General features: G+C 41.2%; 1 protein-coding gene across 1 annotated transcript in view; it reads right to left on the reverse strand.

The window, feature by feature from the left end:
* ULK4 (unc-51 like kinase 4) overlaps window positions 1-26,552 on the reverse strand; it is a 506,210-nt gene that overhangs the window by 436,090 nt on the left and 43,568 nt on the right. The window contains exon 16 of the mRNA XM_060164074.1: window positions 24,401-24,479. Coding sequence (XP_060020057.1) covers window positions 24,401-24,479 — 79 coding nt within the window. The remainder of the gene's footprint in view (window positions 1-24,400; window positions 24,480-26,552) is intronic.

The raw sequence follows: 26,552 nt of genomic DNA on the forward strand, positions 1-26,552 counted from the left end.
GATGCTAATGCTGATGGCCTCAACCACACAGAGAATCACTACTGCAGGACTCCAGTGTCTGCACATTCGACTCACCTGTGAAGCTTTAAATACTACAGCCATCTGCATCCACCCCCAGAGATTCTGGTTTAACTGGTCTGGGGGATAGCCTGGACATGAGAATTTTTAAAGCCCCCCGGGAATTCTTATGAGCCACTAAAGTTGAGAACCACTGCTACAGAGGACAGAGTCTGAAAGCTCAGGGAACTGGAAACATTGGAATGGTTCTGCAAAGTGCAATCTGCCCAGCCATCCCCCTAAACCACCTCTCCTGGGAGGGCCTAAGAAACATGCCTTTGGGGGGGTGGGCACCAGCGCCTCTGAGCAGCTCTGCAGCGGGATCCTTTATAGGTCAGAAATGACAGTGGGAAGACACACTGACGATGGAATTGGGTCTGATCACAGAGGGAGCAAAGGAATTTAGGGATAGCAAAGACCAATGGCAGCACTTAACTGTACAAGTGCCACAGTGAGTCACAGGGCAATTTGGTGATCAGAGTATTCTGACCCATTAGAATCTCAGACAGTGGTAAACTGACCATCAAATCAGCCTACAAAGGTGATACTTGACATATAGTAAGAAAATGTCTGGGTCTATTTGGGCAGAGACCTAACAAAAAAACCCGTAACAAGGACTCACAGCCTCTTATCCAGATCCCACGCCCAAGCTGGTTCACAGACCCAGAGCTCCTGGACTAAGCTGAAGTCCCCTTGAAAGAGACGCCTACAAATTGGCCACAGGTAAATGCTGTGAATCTGTCCCAGCACTCTGCTTCCCCAGAGGGTCCTCAGCCATTTACCATGACTGAGCACTGGGGAAAGGGAAGTGCTCAGACTCTCTGAACTTATTAGATACTGGCTCTGAACGAGGGTTGACCTCTGAAGCCCTAAGGTGCCACTATACTCCAGGAGTCAGAGGAGGAGCTTATTAAGGCCTGGGGCTGCGTGGAGTCTTAACCAAATCCATCTCACGTCTGTCCAGTGGGCCCACACACCTAGCCCTGGTTATTTTCCTAGCCCAAGAACATACAGTGAAAAAAGATACTAATTAGCAGGATTCCCACAACAGATCCCTATTTAGAGTAGGAAGGACCAAAGTGGCAGCAACTAGAACTAGAAAACCTCCCCTGCCTGCCCACCTGATGACAGTAAACCAAAAGCAAATCATATCCATGGAGATCAACGAGTAGGGATCAGTGCCATTAAAGACTTGAGAGGTGTCGGGGCAGTGATTTCTACCACATGCCCATTTAACTTCCTGTTAGGCCAGGGCAGAGTCCACTTGGGTCATGCAGAATGACTACAGCTTTTGCAAATCTAATCAGATGGCAATGCTGATTGTAGCTGCAATTTTAGATGTGGCATCTTTACAGAAGCAAATCAATACAGCCCCTGGTACTTTCTTTTCTATGCCAATCAGTGTTAAAAAAAAAAAAAGTTGTTTCTACTTGCTGAATTGCCCCTATATCAAGTCTCCCACTCTGTCATAATACGGTCCAGAGGGACCCTGATCATCTTGATACTCTGCGGGACAACATGCTATTCCATTACACCGATGATATTATGCTAACTGGACCTAGTGAGCAGCACCCTAACTTACATGCCAGAGGGTAGGAGATAAATCCTGCCACAAGTTCACGGTCTATTAACATTGGTGAAGTTCCTAGGAATCCAGTGGTCCTGGAGCATGTGATTACGTTCCTTCTAAAGTGAGACAGAATTTGCTACACCTGGCACTACCCACCACGATTAGGAGGTCCAATGATTAGCGAGCCCATCTGGACTTCAGAGGCTCCAACCATTTAGTGATCATTGATAAGGCTGCCAGTTTTGAGAGAGGCCCAAGGAGGAGTTCTGCAGCAGGTCCAGGCTCTTCTGCCAGACCCAGCAGACGTGTCGTATCACTGTCAGAACTGACTGTGGCAGAAAGGGATGCTACAGAAAGCCCGTGGCAAGCCCCTGTAGCAGACTCATAGCACAGATGACCCAGATTTTGGAATAAGTCTTGCCCTCCCCTCTGCCGACCGTCATTCTCCATTTGAAAAGCCATTCCTGGCTTGTTGCTGGGCCCTGGCTGAGACTGAATGCCTGCCTCCAGATACTTCGGGACCTGATCTGCCCATCATGAACCGGATGTTGCCATAAAATTGGTTACGCACAGTAGCATCTTATTTTAAAACTGAAATGGTACATAGGAGCTCAAGCCAAGCAGTTTCACTCATTCACATTCCATATGCAGGCAGCTCGGACTCCCATGGTATCTGCTGTCACTGCTCAGCTGCCTCGCCCTTCCTCAGCCCATCCCCGTGACTTTCTAGGGAGTTCTACATTTCCTCCCTGCCAGGACGAAAAAGCATAAATAGACCTGGTGCACACATGGATCTGCATGGTACTTCGGCACCAGTACCAAGTGGATGGCCACTTCAGTGCAATCCCACCCAAAGGTGGCCCAGAAGGACAGTGGTGAAAGGAAATCCTCTGAGTGGGCAGGACTTTGTTTATGGTAAATGTACATGCACTGCCCAGAGAGAGATGGACTTAGGGATGCATCTGTACCAACTCAGAAAGCAGTAGTTAATAGGCCTGCCAGGGGGTCAAATACTTAGAAAGAAAACAACTGTACCAAAAAAAAAAAAGTCTGGGGGAGAGAGGTATAGATGGGCTCTTGGAATGGGAACAGAGTGTAAAGACATTCACAGCCCACCATATAAATGCCCACAAGAGGGCATCACCAGTCAGCTGGAAGAGCAGAACGATCCCGCGGATGCCAGGCAGCATCTTTCACCAGCTCCACTGGTGCTCGCTCAACGAGGCCATGTACAAAGAACGTGGGGGAAAGGACGGAGGCAATGCATAGGCTCAACAACATGGGCTTCTGCTCCCCAAGGCTGACCTGGCTACTGCCACTGCTGGGTGCCCAACCTGCCATGAACAGAGGCCAATACTGAGCCATGATACAGGTCCATTCCCTGGAGGGCCTGGCCGGCCGGCCAGCAGCAGGTTCACTACACTGGAACCCTCTGATCATGGAGGGGACAGCACTGTGCCCTCACAGGAAGAGATGCCCATTCCAGGTACAGATCAGCCATCCTTGCCCCTGCACTTGTGCCAACTCCACCATCCACGGTCCTGCCCCTTTCAATCAGCCTCCCAAACGCATCTCCTTCTGGGCTCCAGGAACCACATTCATCCCAACCCACTTTTTTTCTTTTTCTTTTTTTTTTTGTTTGGTCACACCACACAGCATTTGGGATCCTAGTTCCCTGGCCAGGGACTGAACCCAGGCCACAGCAGTGAAAGTGCCAAGTCCTAACCGCTGGTCCGCCAGGGAGTTCCCCAACCCACTTATTCCTTCGGGACCGAAAGGTGAGAACAATTCTACTATTACCAACCCTGGAAAACGGCACCATCCCTTGTACTCAATCACCCCTTTGTAAATAAACCATCATTGAATGATCCCAATTTGAGTGTGCCACAGGGTAGGGAGGGTGAATGGTAGTCCCCTTTGAAAAGCTTCACTTTCCAGTTTTTCCTTATCACCTTGTGAAATCAATTAATACTGAAAATGACAGGTTCACCCCAATAGCTGGATTCATCCTTTCCACCTTGGAAAGGAATGGTGGAACCCCATATCGTACACTTAGACTGACCAGTTAATAAGTTGTCAGGTTTCATTTTGGGCAATGGCCTTTTAAGCCTTCACAAACTACTGGTTTTATAGTTTTGAGTTAGTCTTACTCAAATTTTTTAAAAAGTGAAAGAAACTGCTGGAATCACCAGGGACACAGAATTCATACGTCATCTCAGTATCAGAGAATCAGCCTCTGAATCCCACTTCTTGACTACTCCTCAAGCATCGATGTACACAGATGGCAACTGGGTGGCAGAGGCTAAGGAGAGGGGTGCAAAGTAGACACTGGCAGCCTGCAGAGGCCTCCAGCGAGAATCTACCTACGGTGACGAGAACAGCAGTGCTGCCCTAACACGTGCCTTTTTACCAACATAGGGTACTACAGTCACAATTCTTGGCGTCCATACCAGAAAGAGAGGCATATACCCTCCTCCCACTCTTCTCTGCTTCCTTCTGGCGACCACAAACTAAACCTGACACAGACAGAGGAAGAGGCCATTCCAGGCCAGGCAGAAGAAACCAAGCCAGACATATATTCCAGGTATGGCCACACGGTGGCAGGTCCCCTCTTCTGTATCTAATGTAAGCATCTACTGGGGGGCAAAGGAGATATTTATTTATTTATTTATTTATTTATTTATTGAGGGTTAAATGACATTTTACTTGGGAAGAGCAGAAGACAATCATGCTCACGACATAAATGTTTCCTTAAGAGGTCAAGTTACCATTGTCCTTTATTAAAATTCTTTTCGATGTATAATAATTTAAAAGTTATGGCACAAAGACATAGCTCCAATACTGTAGTTCTGAGCTTGCTATATACAACTAGTATTATTTACTTGTCACAATATTCCTTTTTTTTTTTTTTTTTTTTTTTTTTGCGGTACGCGGGCCTCTCACTGTGTGGCCTCTCCCATTGCGGAGCACAGGCTCCGGACGCGCAGGCTCAGTGGCCATGGCTCACGAGCCCAGCCGCTCCGTGGCATGTGGGATCTTCCCGGACCAGGGCACGAACCCGTGTCCCCTGCATCAGCAGGCGGACTCTCAACCACTGCCCCACCAGGGAAGCCCGTCACTATATTCTTAATGTCATCTTTTCCACACTCCTCAAATAGAAATATAAGGGAAGCTCATTTTTAAATTGCATTTTTCTGCTTCAGGAATCAGCTCTCATTTCGTGTTCTCTGCAATTCTTTCCATCACCAATTCTCTTCCCATGTTTCTTTCATCTAACAGAAAATTAAATGTGATGCTTTGCTAGGTTCCCAAGGATTACTAAATTATATCACATTCAAATATATAAGCCTCACAACCGCTGTCCTAAAAATATTATAACAAAGGTATGTTCATAGTCCAGGTAAAATGAGCATAAAAATTAGTCAGAGCAGCAAACACAGAGGCTGAAAATTGTTCTACAAGATGTCAGGTAAGAAATTAAATGAATTCTATTATTATAAGAAATTAGGAAGCATGCCTTTTAAATATCCTTTGATGTGAGATGTTTAATTTGTATGCAAAAGTGATTCAAATATGGCAATTCCCCAAACGATACGCACTTCAGCACCATGGCTTAATATAATAAACCCAGAACGTTTCACTTCGTTCTACACAAAGGTATGAATATTATTCAACCCTTGCTTTATTATTTAACAAATTTGTCTCTCATGCTGTCCATAAAGTAACAGAAAAAGAAGTTTGTTTAGCAGAAAGTTACAAGGGCAAATTCACTGAAACTAACCACGAGGAAGAATTATAAATGAGAATCAGTCCCAGCTCAGGCCCTCAAACAAGCCAGAAACGGTGGCGCAGTGCCTGGTGTGAAAGATGGCGTCTTACAGCCACTCAGCACAGAAACTGCTGAGGATGCTACATGAGGCAGCAGTGGGGTACAAAGCACCCTGCGGGGCCATCTGATACCTGTGAAAAGGGGGGAAATATAAGCCCAACAAGGTAGAGGTAGTTTTTTCAGGAAAGCACCTAGCACCATCAACAAGAAAATCCTGCTCAAATGCAGGTTTTAGAAAGAAAAGTATTCACAAAAACATGGCTAACTAATTCATTAAGAGCTCTTCCCACCGGCAACATTTTGACTAGTGCTCTGTGTTTGGCCGTAACACAAACCCTCACACAGGCGGCACTGTTGTTAAGCGAGTCCTTATGGTGGGCCAAATTTATCAATAGCACTTTATCCAAAGAAGAGAGAGATCGTTTTCCCTGAGATTTACGTGGAAAACCTACGTCTCTCTCTGTTTCCTGTTGCCCTGCCAAGCAGCAAACATCCTTAGCCGAACTCAAAGTGTATTCTGAGGCTGGGTGAGGCTGCGTTCCTCCTCACTCCTGCTGATGCTCTCACACCCTCTGTCCTGACCAAGGGCCTGTGATTCTGAGTCTCCCATCATCTTATCACACTGTCCTCTCTCCTCAGTGCCCTTGGCTACTGACCCCCCTGTTCATGCTTCTTGTCCACTGAGGACACGGCTTCCTTCCTGGCTCACCACCTTCCTCCCCACCTATACTCCTGTCCTCACTTTCAGCCAAGTGGATGTCCCTATGGGAGACACACTGGAACCCTGACCACACAACGGTCCCTTGAGCTCATAACACTTGGTCCCTTGACCTGTTCCTCTACCACGACTCATCCACAGTCACACCCAGAACCCTCACAGTATCCCCAATACTTCTCCAATTCAGACAGCCTCTCACCTTCACTCATACCTCTCTCAAGCTTCCTTATTCAAAGCCCTTCAGCAATATTCCTTTAAACACCCAAGCCAATGATCCCACCACCTTCTCACAGTCTTTCTTTACATGATTTCCTACATAGACTGGGTTCTGAACAGAAAAGACCTAAAACTGTAAGGCCTTAGGCAAGAGGGTTTGGAAATGACCACTCTCTCCCCTCAACAGACTCAAGTCCTCCCTTAATTAAAGACCCAACTATCTTCTGGAGAACATCACACAACTAGGCAGATTGTGATAAACAATTTAAGGTGAAACAAACCAAACTTGGTTTCTGTGTAGCTTTATTCTCTTTCCCATTCTCTGAAATGACAACTTCATATCTTCTCCTCCACCTCTTTCTGGTGGTGACCTTGAGGTACTCCATTGTCAGAAGCCATTAGATACAAGATCCCTCATTCTCCCACCACCAATCATACCCCCCACTCCACCTCCATTTATTAATCCTTTCTTCCTGTGACAGTGAATTGTGTCCCTTCTGATTTAAGGACAATTACCCTGTTATCATTCATGCTATGTTGCCCATCTTGTACTTTCTCATAAAGCTAAGTAAACGTGATGCTGAGTAAATATAAACATATATCAATGTATATACTGTTATATATGTGTACATACACATACACACACACACACACACACACTAATATATGGGCAGGGTGGTGGCTGAAATCACCAATGAACTCATAGAAGCCCAGAGCTGTTTGGAGCGGAAGGTTTTTTATTAATGTATTCACACACATAGGGTTCTCCAAATTTTTCTGTCTTCTATCAGTTCCAGAAAGTTGTGTTATTCGGACAACTTGTCCATTTAAGCTGTCAAGTAAGTAGGCATAAAGCTATTCATATGACCCCCTTAGTACCCTGAGTGCTGGATCTACTCCCTTGCTGTCTCCCTTTTAGTCCTGACATGGCTTATTTGTATTTTCTCTTTATTTTCTTTTGATCAATTTGGCTACAAGTTTAATAAGTTTATCAACATATGAACTACCAGTTTTACTGGTTTTTATATACTTTTACTTCTCCAGTTCATTGACTTCAGCTCTTATTTTTTAGTATTTCCTTTATTTTAATTGCACTGGGTTGAATTTGCTTTCCTTTTCCTAAACTTTTTTTTTAATAAATTTATTTATTTATTTTTGGCTGCATTGCGTCTTTGTTGCTGCACACGGACTTTCTCTAGTTGCAGTGAGAGGGGGCTACTCTTCATTGTGGTGCACGGGCTTCTCATTGCAGTGGCTTCTCCTGTTGCAGAGCATAGGCTCTAGGTGCGTGGGCTTCATTAGTTGTGGCACACAGGCTCAGCAGTTGTGGCTCGTGGGCTCTAGAGCACAGGCTCAGTAGTTGTGGCACATGGGCTTAGTTGCTCTGCGGCATGTGGGATCTTCCCAGACCAGGGCTCGAACCTGTGTCCCCTGCATTGGCAGGTGGATTCTTAACCACTGCGCCACCAGGGAAGCCCTAAACTTCCTAAATTGGAACTTAGAACATTCTTGATTTCTCATATAGTGGTTCTCAAAGTACAGTCCTGGAACCAGCAGCAGTACAAAGTCATCTAGGAATCTATTAAGATACAAATTGTGCCCCACTCCAGTCCTACTGAATGAGAAACTCTGTAGGTGAGGTCCAACAATCTGCATTCTAACAAGCCTTCCAGGCAACTGGGATATGTGTTCGGCTTTTCATAGCTAGTGCTCTACTCTGAGCATTTAAAGCTGTGGACTATTTCCCTCTCACTCCCACTTCAACAGCATCACAAAACTCTTGATGTGTTAGGTGTCCATTATCATTCAGTTTAAAATTTACCTAAATCCTCTTCAGAGTTTTTCATTAACACATGAGTTACTGTTGGTGGGAATGTAAACTGGTACAGCCACCATGGAGGAGAGTATGGAGGGTCCTTGAAAAACTAAAATTAGAGTTACCACTGTGATCCAGCAATCCCACTCCTGGGCGTGTATCTGGAGAAAACTAATTCGAAAAGACACATGCAGCACTATTACAATTCACTGCAGCACTGCTTACAATAGCCAAGACATGGAAACTACCTAAATGTCCATCAACAGAAGAATGGATAAAGAAGATGTAGAATGTGTATACAATGGAATATTACTCAGCCATAAGAAAGGAATGAAATAATGCCATTTGCAGCAACAGAGATGGACCTAGAGATGATCATACTAAGTGAAAGATATGATATCGCTCATACATGGAATTAAAAAAAAAGATACAAATGAACTTATTTGCAAAACAGAAAGAGACTCACAGACATAGAAAACAAACTTATGCTTACCAAAGGGGAAAGGGGTGGGGGATAATTTAGGAGTCCAGGACTAGCATATATACACTCCTACATATAAAACAGATAACCAACAAGGACCACTACAGCACAGGGAACTATACTGAATATTTTGTAATAACCTATGAGAAAAGAATCTGACAAAGAATAGATATATATTATGTATAACTGAATCACTGTGCTGTACACCTGAAACACAACAGTGTCAATCAACTATACTGCAATAAAAATAAATCATGAAACTGATGGAAAAAGAGGGAAAAAAATGAGTTACTCAAAAGTATTTTGCTTAATTTCTAAATATTTGAGGGATTTTCTAGATTTCCTCTTATTAACTTCTAAATTCCATCGTCATCAGAGAATATATTCTAAATGATTTTAATCCTTTGTTGTTAAGATATGTTTAATGGCTGACTTTATGGTCTTAGTGAATATTCAGTGTGCATTTTAAATGAATGTAAATATTTTACAGTTGTTCAAATTAGTATTCTATAAATGTCAATTATTTCAATTTCATTCATATCATTCAAATCTTCTGTGTTCTGACTTTGTCTTGCTTGTTTAAAAATTACCCAACAATAACAGATTTGTCTACTCCTTTTAGTTCTGTCAATTTTCCCTTCATTTATTTTAAAGTGCTCTTGGTTGGTGCCTACAAATTCAGGATTGTTAATGTTTTCTAATAAATTGAAACTCTCATTATGAAACACCCATCTTTATCTCTAGTGTAACTCCCTTACTATATACTTTGTTATTAACATAGCCATGCAGCTTTCTTGTTATCAGTGTTTCCATGGTATATCTTTTTCCATGTTGTTAGTCTATCTTCATGTTTAAAGTATGGCTTATGTAACTACATATAGCTAGGTTTCTCTTTCTAATCCAGTATGACAATCTGTGCCTTTTGACTCAAGTATCTAGGCCACTGAACTTTAATGTAATTATTAATGTGGTATGGTTTAAGTCTATCATCTTGCTATTTGCTTTCTATTTGTCCCATTTGATCTTTCTCCCTTTAATCTTCCTTTCCTGACTTATTTTTGATTATTAATTTAGAATTGCATTTCATTTCTTCTGCTGACCAAATTAGCTATAGCTCTTTGTTTACGTTTTTACTGGATACTCTTCAGGTTACGATAGCATCCGTTAAGTAATCACATTTCACCTTAAATCAACATTACCTATTTCACATACAATGCAAAAACACATACAATGTGTACATACAACATAATATACACATAAAATATAGAATGAGATAGAAAAAAATTTTGATGGGATAATTGTGGAAAATTTTCCAAAAGTTTCTGAGGTCCTTGGCTAACTTGGAGGCTGTGTGTGTGCGTTGAGTGAAACTCCCTGGACCCCAGCAGAAAGTAGTGAGTGAGAGGTCAAAGAGGAGCAGGAATTTCAACAGTTGCTCAGTGTGCTGGGGAGATGGAGTTTGGAGGTCAAGTCCCACCAAGTTAAGTGGTGGGACTCAGTTCCTTGATCCAGGAAGACTGTTGGGTTCTACTTGAACTCTGTTCCCCTGTGTGAACTCAGAGCGCCTGCCTGAAGATAAGCCAGTTAAAAACACAGCTCACACAGTTTCCTTTCTTTCAAGTTGTGCGTCCCCCCTAGCTTCTACCTACTTCCGTTTTTATATTCTGTCCAGATTCATTATCATTATTGGCAGAAGCTTCTCAACCATGACCAGAACCAGAACTCCAACCCAGGTCTTATTTTTATGTTAATTTCTCAGTTGGGAAGAAGTATAAATGCATACTCCAAACATTAATGAACTCAAAAAACCATGGTTACAAACTTATATGAAAACTTTTTTTAACCTTTCTAGAGCTGAAGATAAAATCAACAAGCTTGCTTGTTATCTCCCCGTGTAGATAAATGGATTGCTCCTTTTTTTATTCTCCCTGCAAAATTCCCCTGTTACTACAGGGATAGCTCTTCAAGAGCCTTAGTTCCAACTAACGCGCACTGGGGAACCGAAGGCCTCATCTACTGTTCTCAGGTTCTACCAGATCTCAAAATTAACAGCAATAACCACCACCCTGCTCTGCCTCAGACAGCCTCAAAGTCTTACCATTTCAGATTTCAGCTCCCCATTTCTGACTTTCGAGAATTTCCCTTTCTTGTGCATCTAAGTATTTTACAAATCTTTTTGTTACACTTTATCCTGAATTTCTAGGTATTTATTTTGCTGTGGGAGGATTTCCAGGTAAGTTTTTATAATTAGAAAACCAAAGATTTCCCTTGTGGTCCAGTGGCTAAGGCTCCGTGCTCCCAAAGCAGGGGGCCAGGGTTTGATCCCTGGTCAGGGAACTAGATCATGCCGCACCTAAAGACCCCGTGTGCCACACCTAAGACCCGGCTCAGACAAATAAATAAATAAATAAATAAATAAATATTTTTTAAAGAAGAAAACCATACGTTATTTTATAATTAGAAAAAAGCATAATAAATGCTACATGGGGAAAACTCTAGGTAAAAACAATTTCATTTATGTACATAAAATACGTACATCCCCAAAAAGTGCAACAAGTATCATCTGTTCTTCAAAACAGCTGTAAGTTGGAAATGAGGACTGTGGAAAATAAGGACCATGACTGAGCTTGCCATGTGCAGTTGTTCCAGTAATGAAAAGCTACAGCATGCAAGGCGCCGGGACAGCGGAGGAAGTGGTGCAATTGTGCAGCTTAATAGAGAGCAAGAGCCCAAAGTGGAGCACGCTACACCACAACCTCTAAAACAGATGCCAGAACAGCCAACTGTCCCTAAATACAGTTCATCATGTCCCGTGTTTAGAGTTCCACAAGTACACAATGTTCAGAGAGAACTAAGTTGAATAACGCTTCAAATCACCATATATCTACTGCTTAACATAAAGTTCAAGTCTAAAACCAATTCAGGAGAAGGCTGAATAACAGCGTCAATATTCTTAAATCAAGAATTCAGAGATTTCATCTTTTGAGCAACTAAATCACAAGATGTGATTATCTTACCAAAAAAAAAAATTAGGACACAAAAAGCAAAATAAACTTGAAAATTAGATGAATTTCAAAACAGCAATGGCAATAATAATGTTGCATAGCACGATGAACTTAGTGAATTAATCTGTTGAAAATGAAATGAGAAAAACGCAATGGCAATTAACGACAGCTAATACATTAACATGTCATGAACTAACTAAAATTGTGTATTTCAGTTTAGAAAAAGGTTAAAACAAGCGAGTTACAATCTCTATAACTTCAAATTATTTCCTTATTGTATACTTAACTTGGCACTGAAAGTGACACTGCAAAGGAAAACGATGTAACTTCACAATGGAGATATACGGCATCACCTCTTTAATCACGTGATCCAAGTAAGTACAATTAATAGGGTACAAACACCATATGCTTCCTGATATGATGAAATATGAAGCACCCAACATCACCTATGATATAGTCTTACAAAAAAAAAAAAAAAAAAACTTTAACCTGAATCTAATCAAGCCTCCAAACCTAACTTACAGTTTATAGGAAATGCAGGAACTAGAAAATCAAGTTTCATGATACTAAGAAAAAGCAAGTAGACAAATGTGGAACATTCTACAAGACAACTGGCTTGGGCTTTTCAAGAACTCAATGTCATGGGGGGAAAAATGGGGAGACAAATCCAGAAGAAATATTAGCAAAAAGAATCCAACAGTGCATTATAAAGATGTTACTACATCATGACTCAAGTAGAGTTACTTTGAAAAATGCTAGGGTGGTTTAATTTTAGGGTTGCCACTGATATAATCCACCTATTAACAGAGATAGGAATAAAACTCATCAATCACCTCTATAGATATCATATAACCAATTCAATACTCACTCATGTTAAAAATAAAGAACTTGGTAGATAGTAATTTAACGTGATTTTATACCAAAACCAAGTATTAATGAGAATACAAATCACTGAAAATTCTCTTTCATTGGTGAAAGGATTTTAAGTTTATACAACTGTTTTGGAAAACAGTTTAGATTACCCTCTAAAGTTGAACATACACATACCCTATGACCTAGCAATTCTAACTCCTAGGTTTATCTAACAGAAAGTTCACATAAGTGCATCAAAATGTTTTTACAAGATTTATTTATAATAGCCAAATATGGCAAACAACTCAAATGTCCATCACTAGTGGTGTGATACTGTAAAGGAACTAGACACCTAAAACAAGGATGAATTTCACACATGACACGTAACAAAATAAGCCAGATACCAAAGAACACGTCATATGATTCAATTTAAATAAAATTCAGAAACAGGCAAAATAATCACAGTACCAGAGCGTATGGTAGTAGATACCTTTAGAGCAAAGCGAGAGACTAGCGATTGAGAACCAGAAGGTATGGTAGTAGATACCTTTAGAGCGACGGGAGAGACTAGCGACTGAGAACCAGAAGGTATGGTAGTAGATACCTTTAGAGCAAAGGGAGAGACTAGCGATTGAGAACCAGAAGGTATGGTAGTAGATACCTTTAGAGCAAAGGGAGAGACTAGCGATCGAGACAGGGCACACGGGGTGTGCTCGTGAGCTGGCAATGTTCTATTTCTTGAACCAGTGGCAGCTTCCTGGGTTTTCACTTTGTGACATTTCAGTGAGCATGAAATTTATGTTTTGTACACATTTCTGTATATTTGTAACTCTTCAGTAAAAAAAAGCATTACCATCTTTGATTCAAAAAGAAAGCACAAAGCAATCCCTAAATCTGTAATGCCAAAATATGTAATACAAATTGAAAAATATACATAATTATATATCATACTGGTGACAGAAGTACAAAGTAAAGAATTATTTGAATTGACCTGAAAACTCAGTATTTTGACTGTATATATCACCTAGTGGATTGTATCCCAAGGACCAAAAAAACCAAACCAAAACAAGAATATCTTAAACAGCACTTTGTAGTTTTACTGTTAGGAATAATATGGTTATTATTTTTAAACTATTTAATCTAAACTATAGGTTAAAGAAAATAGGCATGTTAATGTCATTAGCAGCTAAGACTTTCAGTTTATAAGAAATTAAAATTTTAAATAAAAAGGTAAAAACCATAATTTTAAATGTGAACTGGAAGTATAGGTACGAAAGAACTTGTGACTTTTCTCTTTAAGAAATATTTCCTAGCTCTCACCCACGAAAAGTTCTAAAAGAAACGACAATCCCAGCAGCAGTGAGCACCCCTACCCAGACTGCATTCTCGAAGCACCATTTTCAGCTAAAATTAAACAAGGTTCCTTACAGAATTGACTTCAGAACTAGGGCTGACTTTTCCCAAGAACAGTGAAATCTTGTTGACAGGAAGCAAGTAAAGTATCAGACACAGTAGTAGGCTCATGTAGAAAGTAGAGAGGAGCAGACTAGAACGGTCTCCCATTGGCCTGAGATGGAACAACTTTAGCACCCAAAAGACTAATGACTGCAACAGACTGAAATAAACATACATATGTAAATCCATAATTTCTTAATATAAAGAAAATCTCATTGGACAGATTAAGACAACTAAGGCACCAACTTATTATTCTGAATATTGGTCTATAAAGGGCAACAATCATTTATCCTGCCTTTGCTAAACAAACTGTATTTTAGGATAACCAATGAGCTGATATGGGAAAGCTCTTATGTAAGGAAAACTCCCAGCTGTAAATGAGAAAGGAATTACAGAACGAGAAAATGATCATTTTTGCAACCCTAAAGGACTAATGCAACTAAGCAATGATCATCAACGGATGCTAAAACTACTAAGTATGAGAGTGATGGGCAAGTTCATAACCACAGGGCTGACCACACCTGAAGCCAGTGAGCAATCAAACACCACCAGTAATAAGGAGGCAACCGGACATTATTATACACACCTCCCTATGAGGCAACAGGAAACACACAGCACCAGGTAGGGGGAATTCCTACCCTTCCTCCATAAAGCAACTTGAATCTAATCAAGGCTCTACACCTAACTAGCAGTCACAAGAAATACAGGTGAGAGAGAACCATGGCACCAAAAGGACAGAAGAAAGTTTCCAACGTTCCAGCTTTGGCTAAAACAAATGACGATTTGTCTTTGATAAATAAATGGCACTAAAAAATAATAGGAAAATGTTTGAAATTAAGGGACTTAAGAGTCAACGTTATCTAAATGCAGTATAGGACCTTGTTTCAATCCTGGTTCAATGATAAAATACAAAATGACATGTATGAGGGACTTCCCTGGTGGTCCAGTGGTTAAGAATCTGCCTTCCAATGCAGGGGACGCTAGTTCAATCCCTGGTCAGGGAACTAAGCTCCCACATGCCGTGGGGCAACTAAGCCTGTGTGCTGCAACTATTGAGCCCACGTGCTCTGGAGCCCATGAGCCATAACTAGAGAGAAGTCCACTCACCACAACAAAGAGCCCACGTGCCACAACTAAGACGCGACACAAAAAAAAAAAAATGACATGTGTAAGATCATCAAGAAAACATGAACACTGGGTATTAGATGATATTAAGAAACCACCGTCGATTTTGTTGGGTGTGATAATGGTATTGTGATTGTATTTTTTAAAAACCTTTTCTGTTAGATATATGTACTAGAGTATTTAAGAGTATAATATGATGTCTGGAATTTTTTTTTTAAATACTATAGCAAGGTGGTGGTGGAATTCCCTGCCAGCCCAGGGGTTAGGACTCCACAGTTCCACTGCAGGGGGCACAGGTTCAATCCCTGATTGGGGAAATAAGATCCCGCACACCACGTGGCACAGCCAAAAAAAAAAAAATTATAGCAAGGGGAAGGGAAAGGAGGAGGGGGAAGACAGAGGGAAAAGAACAGAGAGAAGGAATGGGATAGGGAGGGTGAGTGAGAGAGAGATAAGACAACAGACGAACAATATTAGTAAAATTCTAATAATTGTTGGAATTGATAGCTCATTATTTCAGTCTACTTTTATATATGTTGACATTTTCCATAATAAAAATGTTTAATGAAGGGATCAAACTAGAGTGTCTATTAATATTCCTTCCAGTTCTAAATTTTAAGGCTCTATATTTAATTTCATAAAATATATCCACTGCATGCTTAAGACTACATATATATAGGATAATATAACATTTACTTTAAATTATTACACACAAGAACCACAACAAACCACAACAGGGTGGTAAATGTGATATCTAGGAAGAAAAGTTTAAGAAGCTGGCAATATTCTTCTGTAGAAAAGACAAAGAAGAATTGAATAAATGCTTCTAAATATTCAATATATACAAGAGATCATGACCAACTCTTTTCTGTAGCCATTGATGATGGAATAGGATGGAAGGGACTTAAATTGTATCATAAGGATAGTAAAATGGATTTTTCTCCATCTCTTCTTGTCTCTTAGTAACAAATTATACTGCCACACTTTCCCACCATTCTTATAATCATTTATTAAATCCTTTAACACTGACTGAATATTACTTGGCTGGCTAGGCACTGTGGATTACAGTGATGAATAATAAAATGAGATCCTAGGGCTTCCCGGGTGGTGCAGTGGTTAAGAATCCGCCTGCCAATGCAGGGGACACGGGTTCAAGCCCTGGTCCGGGAAGATCCCACATGGCGCGGAGCAACTAAGGCTGTGCACCACAACTACTGAGCCTGCGCTCTAGAGCCCGCGAACCACAACTACTGAAGCCCGCGCCTGGAGCCTGTGCTCCGCAACAAGAGAAGCCACCGCAATGAGAAGCCTGCGCACCGCAACAAGGAGTAGCCCCCGCTCTCCACAACTAGAGAAAGCCCGCCTGAAGCAACGAAGACCCAACACAGCCAAAATTAATAAAACAAAATGAATAAAATCTATCTTTAAAATGAGGTTCTGGGCTTCCCTGGTGGCGCAGTGGTTGGGAGTCTGCCTGCCAATGCAGGGGACACTGGTTCGAGCCCTGGTTTGGGAAGATCCCACGTGCCGCGGAATGGCTGGGCCTGTGAGCCATGGCCACTGAGCCTGCGCGTCCGGAGCCTGTGCTCCGCAGCGGCAGAGGCCACAGCGGTGAGAGGCCCGCGCACCGCAAAAAAAAAAAAAAAAAAATGAGGTTCTATAAAAAAGAATGAAATCATGCCATTTGCAGCAACATGGAAAGACCTAGAGATTATCATACTAAGTGAAGTAAGCCAAAGACAAATGTCATATGGTATCGCTTATATGTGGAATCTAAAAAAAAGAAAAATGATACAAATCAACTTATATACAAAACAGAAATAAACCCACAGACATAGAAAACAAACTTATGGTTACCAAAGGGGAAAGAGAGGGAGGATAAATTAGGAGTTTTGGATTCATATATATACACTACCATATATAAACTAGATAACCAACAAGAACCTACTGTATAGCACAGGAAACCATTAATATTTTGTAATAACCTATAAGGGAAAAGAATCTGAAAAAGAATATATATGTATGCATAACGGAATCACTTTACTGTACACCTGAAAATGACACACTATATCAACTATACTCCAATAAAAAATAAAATAAAATTTAAAAAATAAATTACTTAAATAAAATAAAATAAGATTCTATGCCTTTAAAATGCCTACAGGATCTTCAACCATGAGTTTTATTGTCTGCTGGTAGTAAACCTACTGGAAAAATCAGAACGCGTCTCACACTTGAAATTTTATTAATGATTTACTGAAAAACTATGTATGAAGACACAACTGTGTTACAGAAAGCTGGTCTCAAGAGTTCTGAACCTAAGGCTCATCATAGGGCCTCCCAGGAGTCCAAATCTCCTGGAATGACTGCATTGCTCCGGAGAGGCTGTCATGGCTTTCATTAATCTCAAATGGTAATTATTGCCAATGGACTGGAACCATATTTCATGCAGCAGAAACTCCAAAAAACAGGGAAAAGATGAACACAGTACCAAATACCTGCCAAGCCTACTTCTGCCCGAAGTTGTAAAATAAATTCTTAACTTGAAAAACTTTGTTTCCAGTGTTTGAGCGCCCTCTAGTGGCTGTTTTAATTGTTACAGCCAATTGGTCATAGGAATTAATCAAGAACTAAAAAACGTTAAGTAGTAACAGAATAAAAAAAAAGATGGCATCACAAAGGAGCACCTGACACAATTTCAAGTTATTCTGTAAACTCGTCATTATCCAACAGAAAATAATTCACAGTATAGTATATTCATAATTCAAAAGTTTCCTAGGTAGTTAAATATACACTTGCTTTTTTAAATTAAGTATGATTTTTCCCAAGTTTCATTTCAAATTAATAAAACATCAGCAAACACCCAGAGAGGGAAAAGTGAAAGAACAGAGTACACAAGGACCTCAGGAATTAACACGCACCTCCTCCTCTCAATGGAGCATCAGGAATGCAATGGGTTTTTTTTGTTTTTGTGTGTGTGTGTGTGTGTTTGTGTGTTTGTGTGTGTGTTTGCGGTACGCGGGCCTCTCAATGTTGCGGCCTCTCCCGTTGCAGAGCACAGGCTCCAGGCTCCGGACGCGCAGGCTCAGTGGCCACGGCTCACGGGCCCAGCCACTCCGCGGCATGTGGGATCTTCCCGGACCGGGGCACGAACCCGTGTCCCCTGCATCGGCAGGCGGACTCTCAACCACTGCGCCACCAGGGAAGCCCAGGAATGCAATGTTTAATAAGGGACAGCAACAGGAGCTGGGGAAATACTTTGAGAACACAGAGTACCCAGTCTCTGAAGAGAAGAAAGCACTGGCCACAGAACTCAACCCGAGTGAGCACGGGGACAGGTTCAGCTCAAGAACTGCTGGGCCAAATGCTCCCAGTAGCCACAGCCGCAGCAGCAGCAATTTCCAGGGGGACCAGGCCACAGGCATGGAGCCAGGGGTGAGCTGATGCCTTCTGCCCAGACCTGCCCAGTTCCTGTGGCAGAATATACTATCCCATCAGAGCCACGGGAGTCCCAAGCACGAGGACTTGGGCAGCCTCTCAGCTCCAGCCCTGCCTTCTGTTCTGTCTTGCCCAGACTCTGTGCCTCAAGGCAGCCCTCATCTCCAGACCTTCCATGACTCCTACCTACGTATGCGTCTCCCTCATCACCTCTGGCACCGAGTGGGAGCTGACCCTCTAAACAAGAGCCATCACAGCCCCAGGACATTCCTGAATGTATAGATCAGTCTTGCCCAGGGAATGTCCTACTGATGTCTAGGCAAACTATCTATGACTGTGAGATTCATCCCAGCGTATTTCCCAGTGCTGAAAGGATGAACTCATTTGCAATGCTATGCAGCATTCCACTGTGGGAATGCGACATACTTTGCCGATTCTGCTGTTGATAGACACGTGGGTTGTTTCAAATCTCGGACTGTTACAAATCATGCTGGCAATATATATTCCTGTACATGTCACTTGTTACCCTGGGTTACAGGGTAGTGACGTGCTCAGCTTTCAGAGATCAAGCAGTTTCCCAGAGCGGCTCCGCCCATTTACTTTCCTCAGCAGCATGTGAGCCCTCCTTCTGCTCAGTATTTTCACCAACACTGAGGACTGTTAAGGCTTTTTAATTTTTGCCAGTCCAGTGCCTGTGTTGAAATTTCATTTCGGATTTACTTTTCATATTGAATACTAGAATTTATATTGGCCAGAGTTGGTTATTAACGTCTGCCTTCAAATATCATAGCAATCGGCAGATCTATCAACACTCTTCAAAATCTATCTGTGGAAAAAAAAAAAAAAAAACCTCGTATCCAGAATAAAATCATTTTTTACTCTTTCCACCACTACAAACCTGGTCCAAGTCACCACCACCATCCCTCATCTGAACTGCCACAGCCCCCTAAACTGGTCTGATTCCACCTTGCCCCCATCCTTGTAACAAAGTGATCCTTTCCAAACATCGGCCACACCACGGCACTCCTCTGCTCCAAATCCTCCAATGGCTTCCCATCTCATTCAGACTAAAACCCCAAGCTCTGACCATGGTTTACAACAAGGTTCTGGATGGCCTGGCCTCTGGCTACCTCACTAACCTCATCTCCCCCATCGGTATCTCATGCTCAGTTCCAGCTACATTTGCCTCCTCGTTGCTTCTCGAAACGTGCCAATCACTTATCTACCCCCAGTCCTTTCTTTTTTTCTTTTTACTTATTTTTATTGGAGTATAGTTGCTTTACAATATTGTGTTATACTGTACCGCAAAGTGAATCAGCTATCCGTATACACATATCCCCTCTTTTTTGGATTTCCTTCTTATTTAGGTCACCATAGCACTGAGTAGAGTTCCCTGTGCTCTACAGTAGGTTCTCATTAGTTATCTATTTTATACATAGTATCAATAGTGTATATACATCAATCCCAATCTCCCAATTCATCTCACCACCACCCTTTCCTCCTTGGTATCCATACGTTTGTTCTCTACATCTGCGTCTCTATTTCCACTTTGTAAACAAGATCGTCTATACCAATTTATTCAGATTCCACATATATGAGTTAATATACGACATTTCTTTTTCCCTTTCTGACTTACTTCACTCTGTATGACAGTCTCCAGGTCCATCCATGTCTCTACAAATGACCCAATTTCATTCCTTTTAATGGCTGAGTGATATTCCATTGTATATATATACCACATCTTCTTTATCGATTCCTCTGTTCATGGACATCTAGGTTGCTTCCATATCCTGGCTATTGTAAATAGTGCTACAATGAACATTGGGGTGCATGTGTCTTTCCCGTCTAGAATGTTCTTCCCCAGCTGAGGGAACTATTCCCTCAATTCCCTCAGGTCTCTGCTCAGCCTTCCCCAAACAGCCAATCTCTAAACCACCGCTGCTGCCACCTCATCATTTCCAAACCCTGCTACATCTTTCCCACTGAAGTTATCACCACCAAATTTTATACATTTATTTGTTTATTATCTCTCTCCTTACACTGGAACACAAGCTCTGCAAGAACAGAGATTGCCATCTATTTTTATAAAATAAGCACCTAGATAGCACCCTGTACATACACAGGTACTGACAAATATTTGTTAAGAATAAGAGTATCGTATATATGTCAATGCCACTCTCTCGCTTTGTCACAGCTTACCCTTCCCCCTCCCCATATACACTACCAAACGTAAAATAGACAGCTAGTGGGAAGCAGCACATAGCACAGGGAGATCAGCTTGTGCTTTGTGACCACCTAGAGGGGTGGGATAGGGAGGGTGGGAGGGAGACACAAGAGGGAAGAGATATGGGAACATATGTATATGTATAACTGATTCACTTTGTTATAAAGCAGAAACTAACACAAAGCAATTATACTCCAATAAAGATGTAAAAAAAAAAGAATAAGAGTATCAATGCCAAGAATGAAATGGATTATCAGTGCCAAGAATAAAACAGCATCTATGAATTCCTTCTAGAACAAGACAAGAACTTGCCTGGAACGACGGTCTTCCTGCAAGTAACACAGGCCATACCCACAAGAGGTACTCCGTAAGTGTTCAATTCGTAAAAGAACAAGAAAGAACTTGCTTTTTCCTTCTCCATTCCCTTCTCCCCTACCTTTTCAGACCCTCTAAAACAATGCAGAATTTACTTCCATGCTACTATTTTTTAAGAATATTTATATTCTTTTTCAAGAATCCATTCTTTCCAGATTATATTTCACAACAGTAGCAGCTATTATTTAGACTTACATTTAAATAGATTCATTGTTTTTATTTGTTTCTCCTTTACATTATCTTAAAACTTGGGTGGGAAAGTGGGTGTTGAGGTTGGCAGCTCCTCAAGTAGCTTGCTCAAGTAAATTTTTTTTAGAAATGTTGGTGAAATTCAGATTGAGTTTCTGAAAATGTCTTCTGGCCCCACAAGTAGGCAGTAAAATGGACGTAACAGAGAAATTTAACATCACATGACCTCCTAAGTGTCGATCCATTTCCACCATTTTCTTTATCTTCTAGCCTTTAGTGTTACAGAAAAATTAAAAGTAAGTCTAATTTGCTTTTATTTGCTTATAACCTGGGTTTTAGATTTTATTTTTATCTTTGAAATTACAAATTTCACCAGGATAGGTCTACGTATGCATTCTTTTTTTCAATGTTTTGCCTGACATTTGGTGAAAAACCTTTCATCTAAAGATGTGAGTCTTTCTTCAGCTCAGGGTGAAATTTTCTCCTATTATTTTTCATTTCTGTTTGCTTGGATCTCTCCTCCTGGAAATCCCGTTTGTGTTTATCTTAGTTAAGTGCTGTCCCATAGAAATAGAACTCAAGCCACACGGGCAATTTAAAATTTTCTAGTAGCCACATTAAAAAATAAAACTAAAAATTTTAATATTTATCCTAATATATCCAAAAATACTGTTTTAGAATGTAATCTTAAAAAGAGTGGATATATGTATTTGTATAACTGATTCACTTTGCTGTACACCTTAAACTAACACAACACTGTAAATCAACTATACTCCAATAAAAATTTAAAACAAAAATGTAATCTATAAAGAAAATTACAGGTGAGATACTTTACATTGTTTTTTTTTTTTCATATTGAGTTTCCAAAATCTGGTGTGTGGTCTCTACTTGCAGCTCATCTCAATCCAGACTTGCTGCTTTTCAAGTGCCTAGTAGCACTTTTGGCTGATGGCTACCATACTGGACAGTGTAAGAGATGTTCTGCAACTGTCTTCCGTGCCTTTTTAATTCATGATTCTTATCCTTTTTTTTTTCTTCTGAATCCTAAGAGAATTCATATCCTACTTATCTTCAAATTCACTAACTCGGCTTCTAAGGTACCCAGTATCTCCTACTTACTACTGCATCTACTGAATATTTTAATTCAGTCATATTCTACACCTTCAGGGGCTCTTTCTTCATGGCACACTGTTCCCTCCTATTTTGATTATCCAGGAATGTCCTCTAGAATGTCAGGACTTGGTCTTAGAATTTTCATCAAGTTCTCTCCCATCTCCTGCAGCAAATCCGTTTCATTGGAGACCCTTTGCTCTGAGTCATCAGAAGGAGCCTCCACTCCTGAGCTCCTAAGTCTTCTCCTCTTCTGCCTAAGTGTCACTGCCCTATCTGCTTGGTCTTTTAGATAAAAATCTAGTTTACAGATCTCTGATAGCCAAGCTGGGTACCATCAGTGATCATATAGGTCACAATTCATTTTTCTTGGTCACAAAAAGAAGGAAAAGTTTAGACTTAGTAACATTTTCTTTAGTAGCTCAGAGGTCTAATAATTGCAGGGAATGGGGACGGAATCATAAGCAGAGGAAATGCACAGAGCACAAATTAATCTCCCATTTGCTTCCACCTAGACAGCCCAGGACTAGTTGGAATACCATCCCAGCAACTGGCTACGGTACTGGACAGCACAGATACAGGACAGCTTCCTTCACCGCAGAGAGTTCTATTAGACAGTACTTGGCTAAACAATTCTTCTCAAAGCCCCAAAAACCAAACTACCAGGTCTGGCTCTACAAAAATCCCTTCTTTTTACCATTTTCTCCTTCCTTCAGGAGTTCTGCCCTTCCCCCTTAACAGCCTTGGTTTTTCTCACCTATTTTGACTCAACACTCTCCTAGTCCAAGGGATAAAAATCTACTGCCAGTTAAGTGCAGTACACATTAACAGGATAGATAGAAAGTAGTTTTTAGTGTTTAGGAACATTCAAAAAGGCAGTACAGGGCTTCCCTGGTGGCGCAGTGGTTGAGAGTCCGCCTGCCGATGCAGAGGACACAGGTTCGTGTCCAGGAAGATCCCACATGCCGCGGAGCGGCTGGGCCCGTGAGCCATGGCCACTGAGCCTGCGCGTCCGGAGCCTGTGCTCCGCAACGGGAGAGGCCACAACAGTGAGAGGCCCGCGTACCACGAAAAAAAAAAAGGGCAGTACAATGGTAGCATCCACTTCGTGGGACTTGGAATTACTGGTTAATTAATAAGGGCTTCCCAATATTGGTATTTGAAAGAAATGACTGATTCAGTTGTCCCTCAGCATCTGTGGGGAACTGGTTTCAGGAACCCCACAAATACCAAAATCCACAGATGCTCTTATATAAAATGGCCTAGTATTTGCATATAACCTATGCATATCCTCCCACATACTTTAAATCATCTCTAGATTATTTATACTACCTAGTACAATGTAAATTTTATATAAATACTTGCCAGTGTGCAGCAAATTCAAGCTCTGCTTTCTGAAACTTTCTAGAACTTTTCTTCCCCTAAATATCTTCAATCCACGACTGACTGAATCCACAGACTCAGAACCCGTGAATACACAGTGCCGACCACATTTGAAAATACCTTTAGTGCATGCCTGGCAGTTAAATACTGTCACTATTGTCAGAAATAAATGACAACTGGTGGGGATAAAAACACTAAATTCAATGTGAAAAACCCAAAAAAATTTTAATTTGAAGTTGAGCTGGGCTTCCAGTAGAAAATAGTTATAATAAAATGTTGAGCAGACCACATGAAAACTAGTAATGAAATAAACCTTATCCATAAATTATTGAAATGCAGTAATGATGACTAGAGTCCACAAGCCTTGTAATTCCACCACACCACCTTTGACAACAGACTACGCTGTAAACGAGCGGCTGTGCTGAAGTGTACAGGCCTACTGAGGTTATTTTATAACAACTGCCACAATTCCACACTTAACACCGATGAATGCTGCATGTTCTAAAATCAAGAACAATCTTTGCCATTCGTAACATTTCAGTAATAAAAGAAATTACCTCAATAACAGGTGTATTTTCCTGGAGCTCCGTTGTGTGCGAGGCCAGTAAACCAATCAACCGAGCTACCTTGGCCCTTCTGTAAACAGAGAGAAAATGGGCTCAGAAGTGGAGAGTTAGGACCAAGGAAACCAAGCCCAGTTAGTCACATTACACAACTGTAAGCATTAACATGAGATAGAAGTGGAATGAGACAGGGTGAGCAAACATTCCTGTACATATATGGTCCAGAGAAACGTTCCCTTGTGTACACAGGGAGACCTGAACGCAATGCCCTCCGTAGCACCATCTGTAACAGTGACAAAAACTGAACAAGTTGTGCTTTAATAGTGAAATTGAAAATAAAAATTTTTTAAAGTCTCTGCTTGTTTTTTTTTAACATCTTTATTGGACTATAATTGCTTTACAATATTGTGTTAGTTTCTGCTGTATAACAGAGTGAACCAGCTATATACATACGTATATCCCCATATCCCCTCCCTCTTGCATCTCCCTCCCTCCCTCCTTGTGCTATGCCGCTGCTTCCCACTAGCTATCTATTTCATATTTGGTAGTGTATATATGTCAATGTTTCTCTCTTACTTTGTTCCAGCTTATCCTTCCCCCTCCCCGCATCCCCAAGTCCACTCTCTACATCTGTGTCTTTATTCCTGTCCTGCCCCTAGGTTCATCAGAACCATTTTTTTTTTAGATTCCATATAAATGTTTTAGCATACGGTATTTGTTTTTCTCTTTCTGACTTACTTCACTCTGTATGACAGACTCTAGGTCCATCCACCTCACTACAAATAACTCAATTTCATTTCTTTCTGTGGCTGAGTAATATTCCATTGTATATATGTGCAACATCTTCTTTATCCATTCATCTGTCAATGGACACTTAGGTTGCTTCCATGTCCTGGCTATTGTAAATAGTGCTGCAATGAACATTGTGGTACAACTCTTCTTTTTTTTTTTTTGTGCAGTATGCGGGCCTCTCACTGTTGCGGCCTCTCCTGTTGCAGAGCACATGCTCCCAACGCGCAGGCTCAGCAGCCATGGCTCACGGGCCTAGCCGCTCCGCAGCATGTGGGATCTTCCCTGACCGGGGCACGAACCCATGTCCCCTGCATCGGCAGGTGGACTCTCAACCACTGTGCCACCAGGGAAGCCCACATGACTCTTTTTGAATTATGGTTTTTTCTCAGGGTATATGCCCAGTAGTGGGATTGCTGGGTCATATGGTAGTTCTATTTTTAGTTTTTTAAGGAAGCTCTATACCGTTCTCCATAGTGGCTGTATCAATTTACATCCCCACCAACAATGCAAGAAGTTTCTCTTTTCTCCACACCCTCTCCAGCATTTATTGTTTGCAGATTTTTTGATGATGGCCATTCTGACTGGTGTGAGGTGATACCTCACTATAGTTTTGATTCGCATTTCTTTAATGATTAGTGATGTTGAGCATCTTTTCATTTGTTTGTTGGCAATCTGTGTATCTTCTCTGGAGAAGCGTCTAATTAGGTCTTCTGCCCATTTGGGGGTTGTTTTTTTGATATTGAGCTGCATGCGCTGCTTATATATTCTGGAGACTAATCCTTTGTCAGTTTTTTCATTTGCAAATATTTTCTCCCAGTCTGAGGGTTGTCTTTTCATCTTGTTTATGGTTTTCTTTGGTGTGCAAAAGCTTTTAAGTTTCATTAGGTCCTATTTGTTTATTTTTGTTTTTATTTCCATTTCTCTAGGAGGTGGGTCAAAAAGGATCTTGCTGTGATTTATGTCATACAGTGTTCTGCCTATGTTTTCCTCTAAGTTTTATAGTGTCTGGCCTTACATTTAGGTCTTTAATCCATTTTGAGTTTATTTTTGTGTATGGTATTAGGAAGTGTTCTAATTCCATTCTTTTACATGTAACTGTCCAGTTTTCCCCACACCACTTATTGAAGAGGCTGTCTTTTCTCCATTGTATACTCTTGCCTCCTTTATCAAAGATAAGGTGACCATATGTCTGAGGGTTTATCTCTGGGCTTTCTGTCCTGTTCCATTGATCTATCTTTCTCTTTTTGTGCCAGTACCATACTGTCTTGATTACTGTAGCTTTGTAGTATAGTCTGAAGTCTGGGAGCCTGATTCCTCCAGCTCCATCTTTCTTTCTCAAGATTTCTGCTCTACT

The sequence above is a fragment of the Lagenorhynchus albirostris genome, chromosome 10 (assembly GCF_949774975.1).
Source record: "Lagenorhynchus albirostris chromosome 10, mLagAlb1.1, whole genome shotgun sequence".
In the NCBI taxonomy this organism is placed as follows: Eukaryota; Metazoa; Chordata; class Mammalia; order Artiodactyla; family Delphinidae; genus Lagenorhynchus; species Lagenorhynchus albirostris.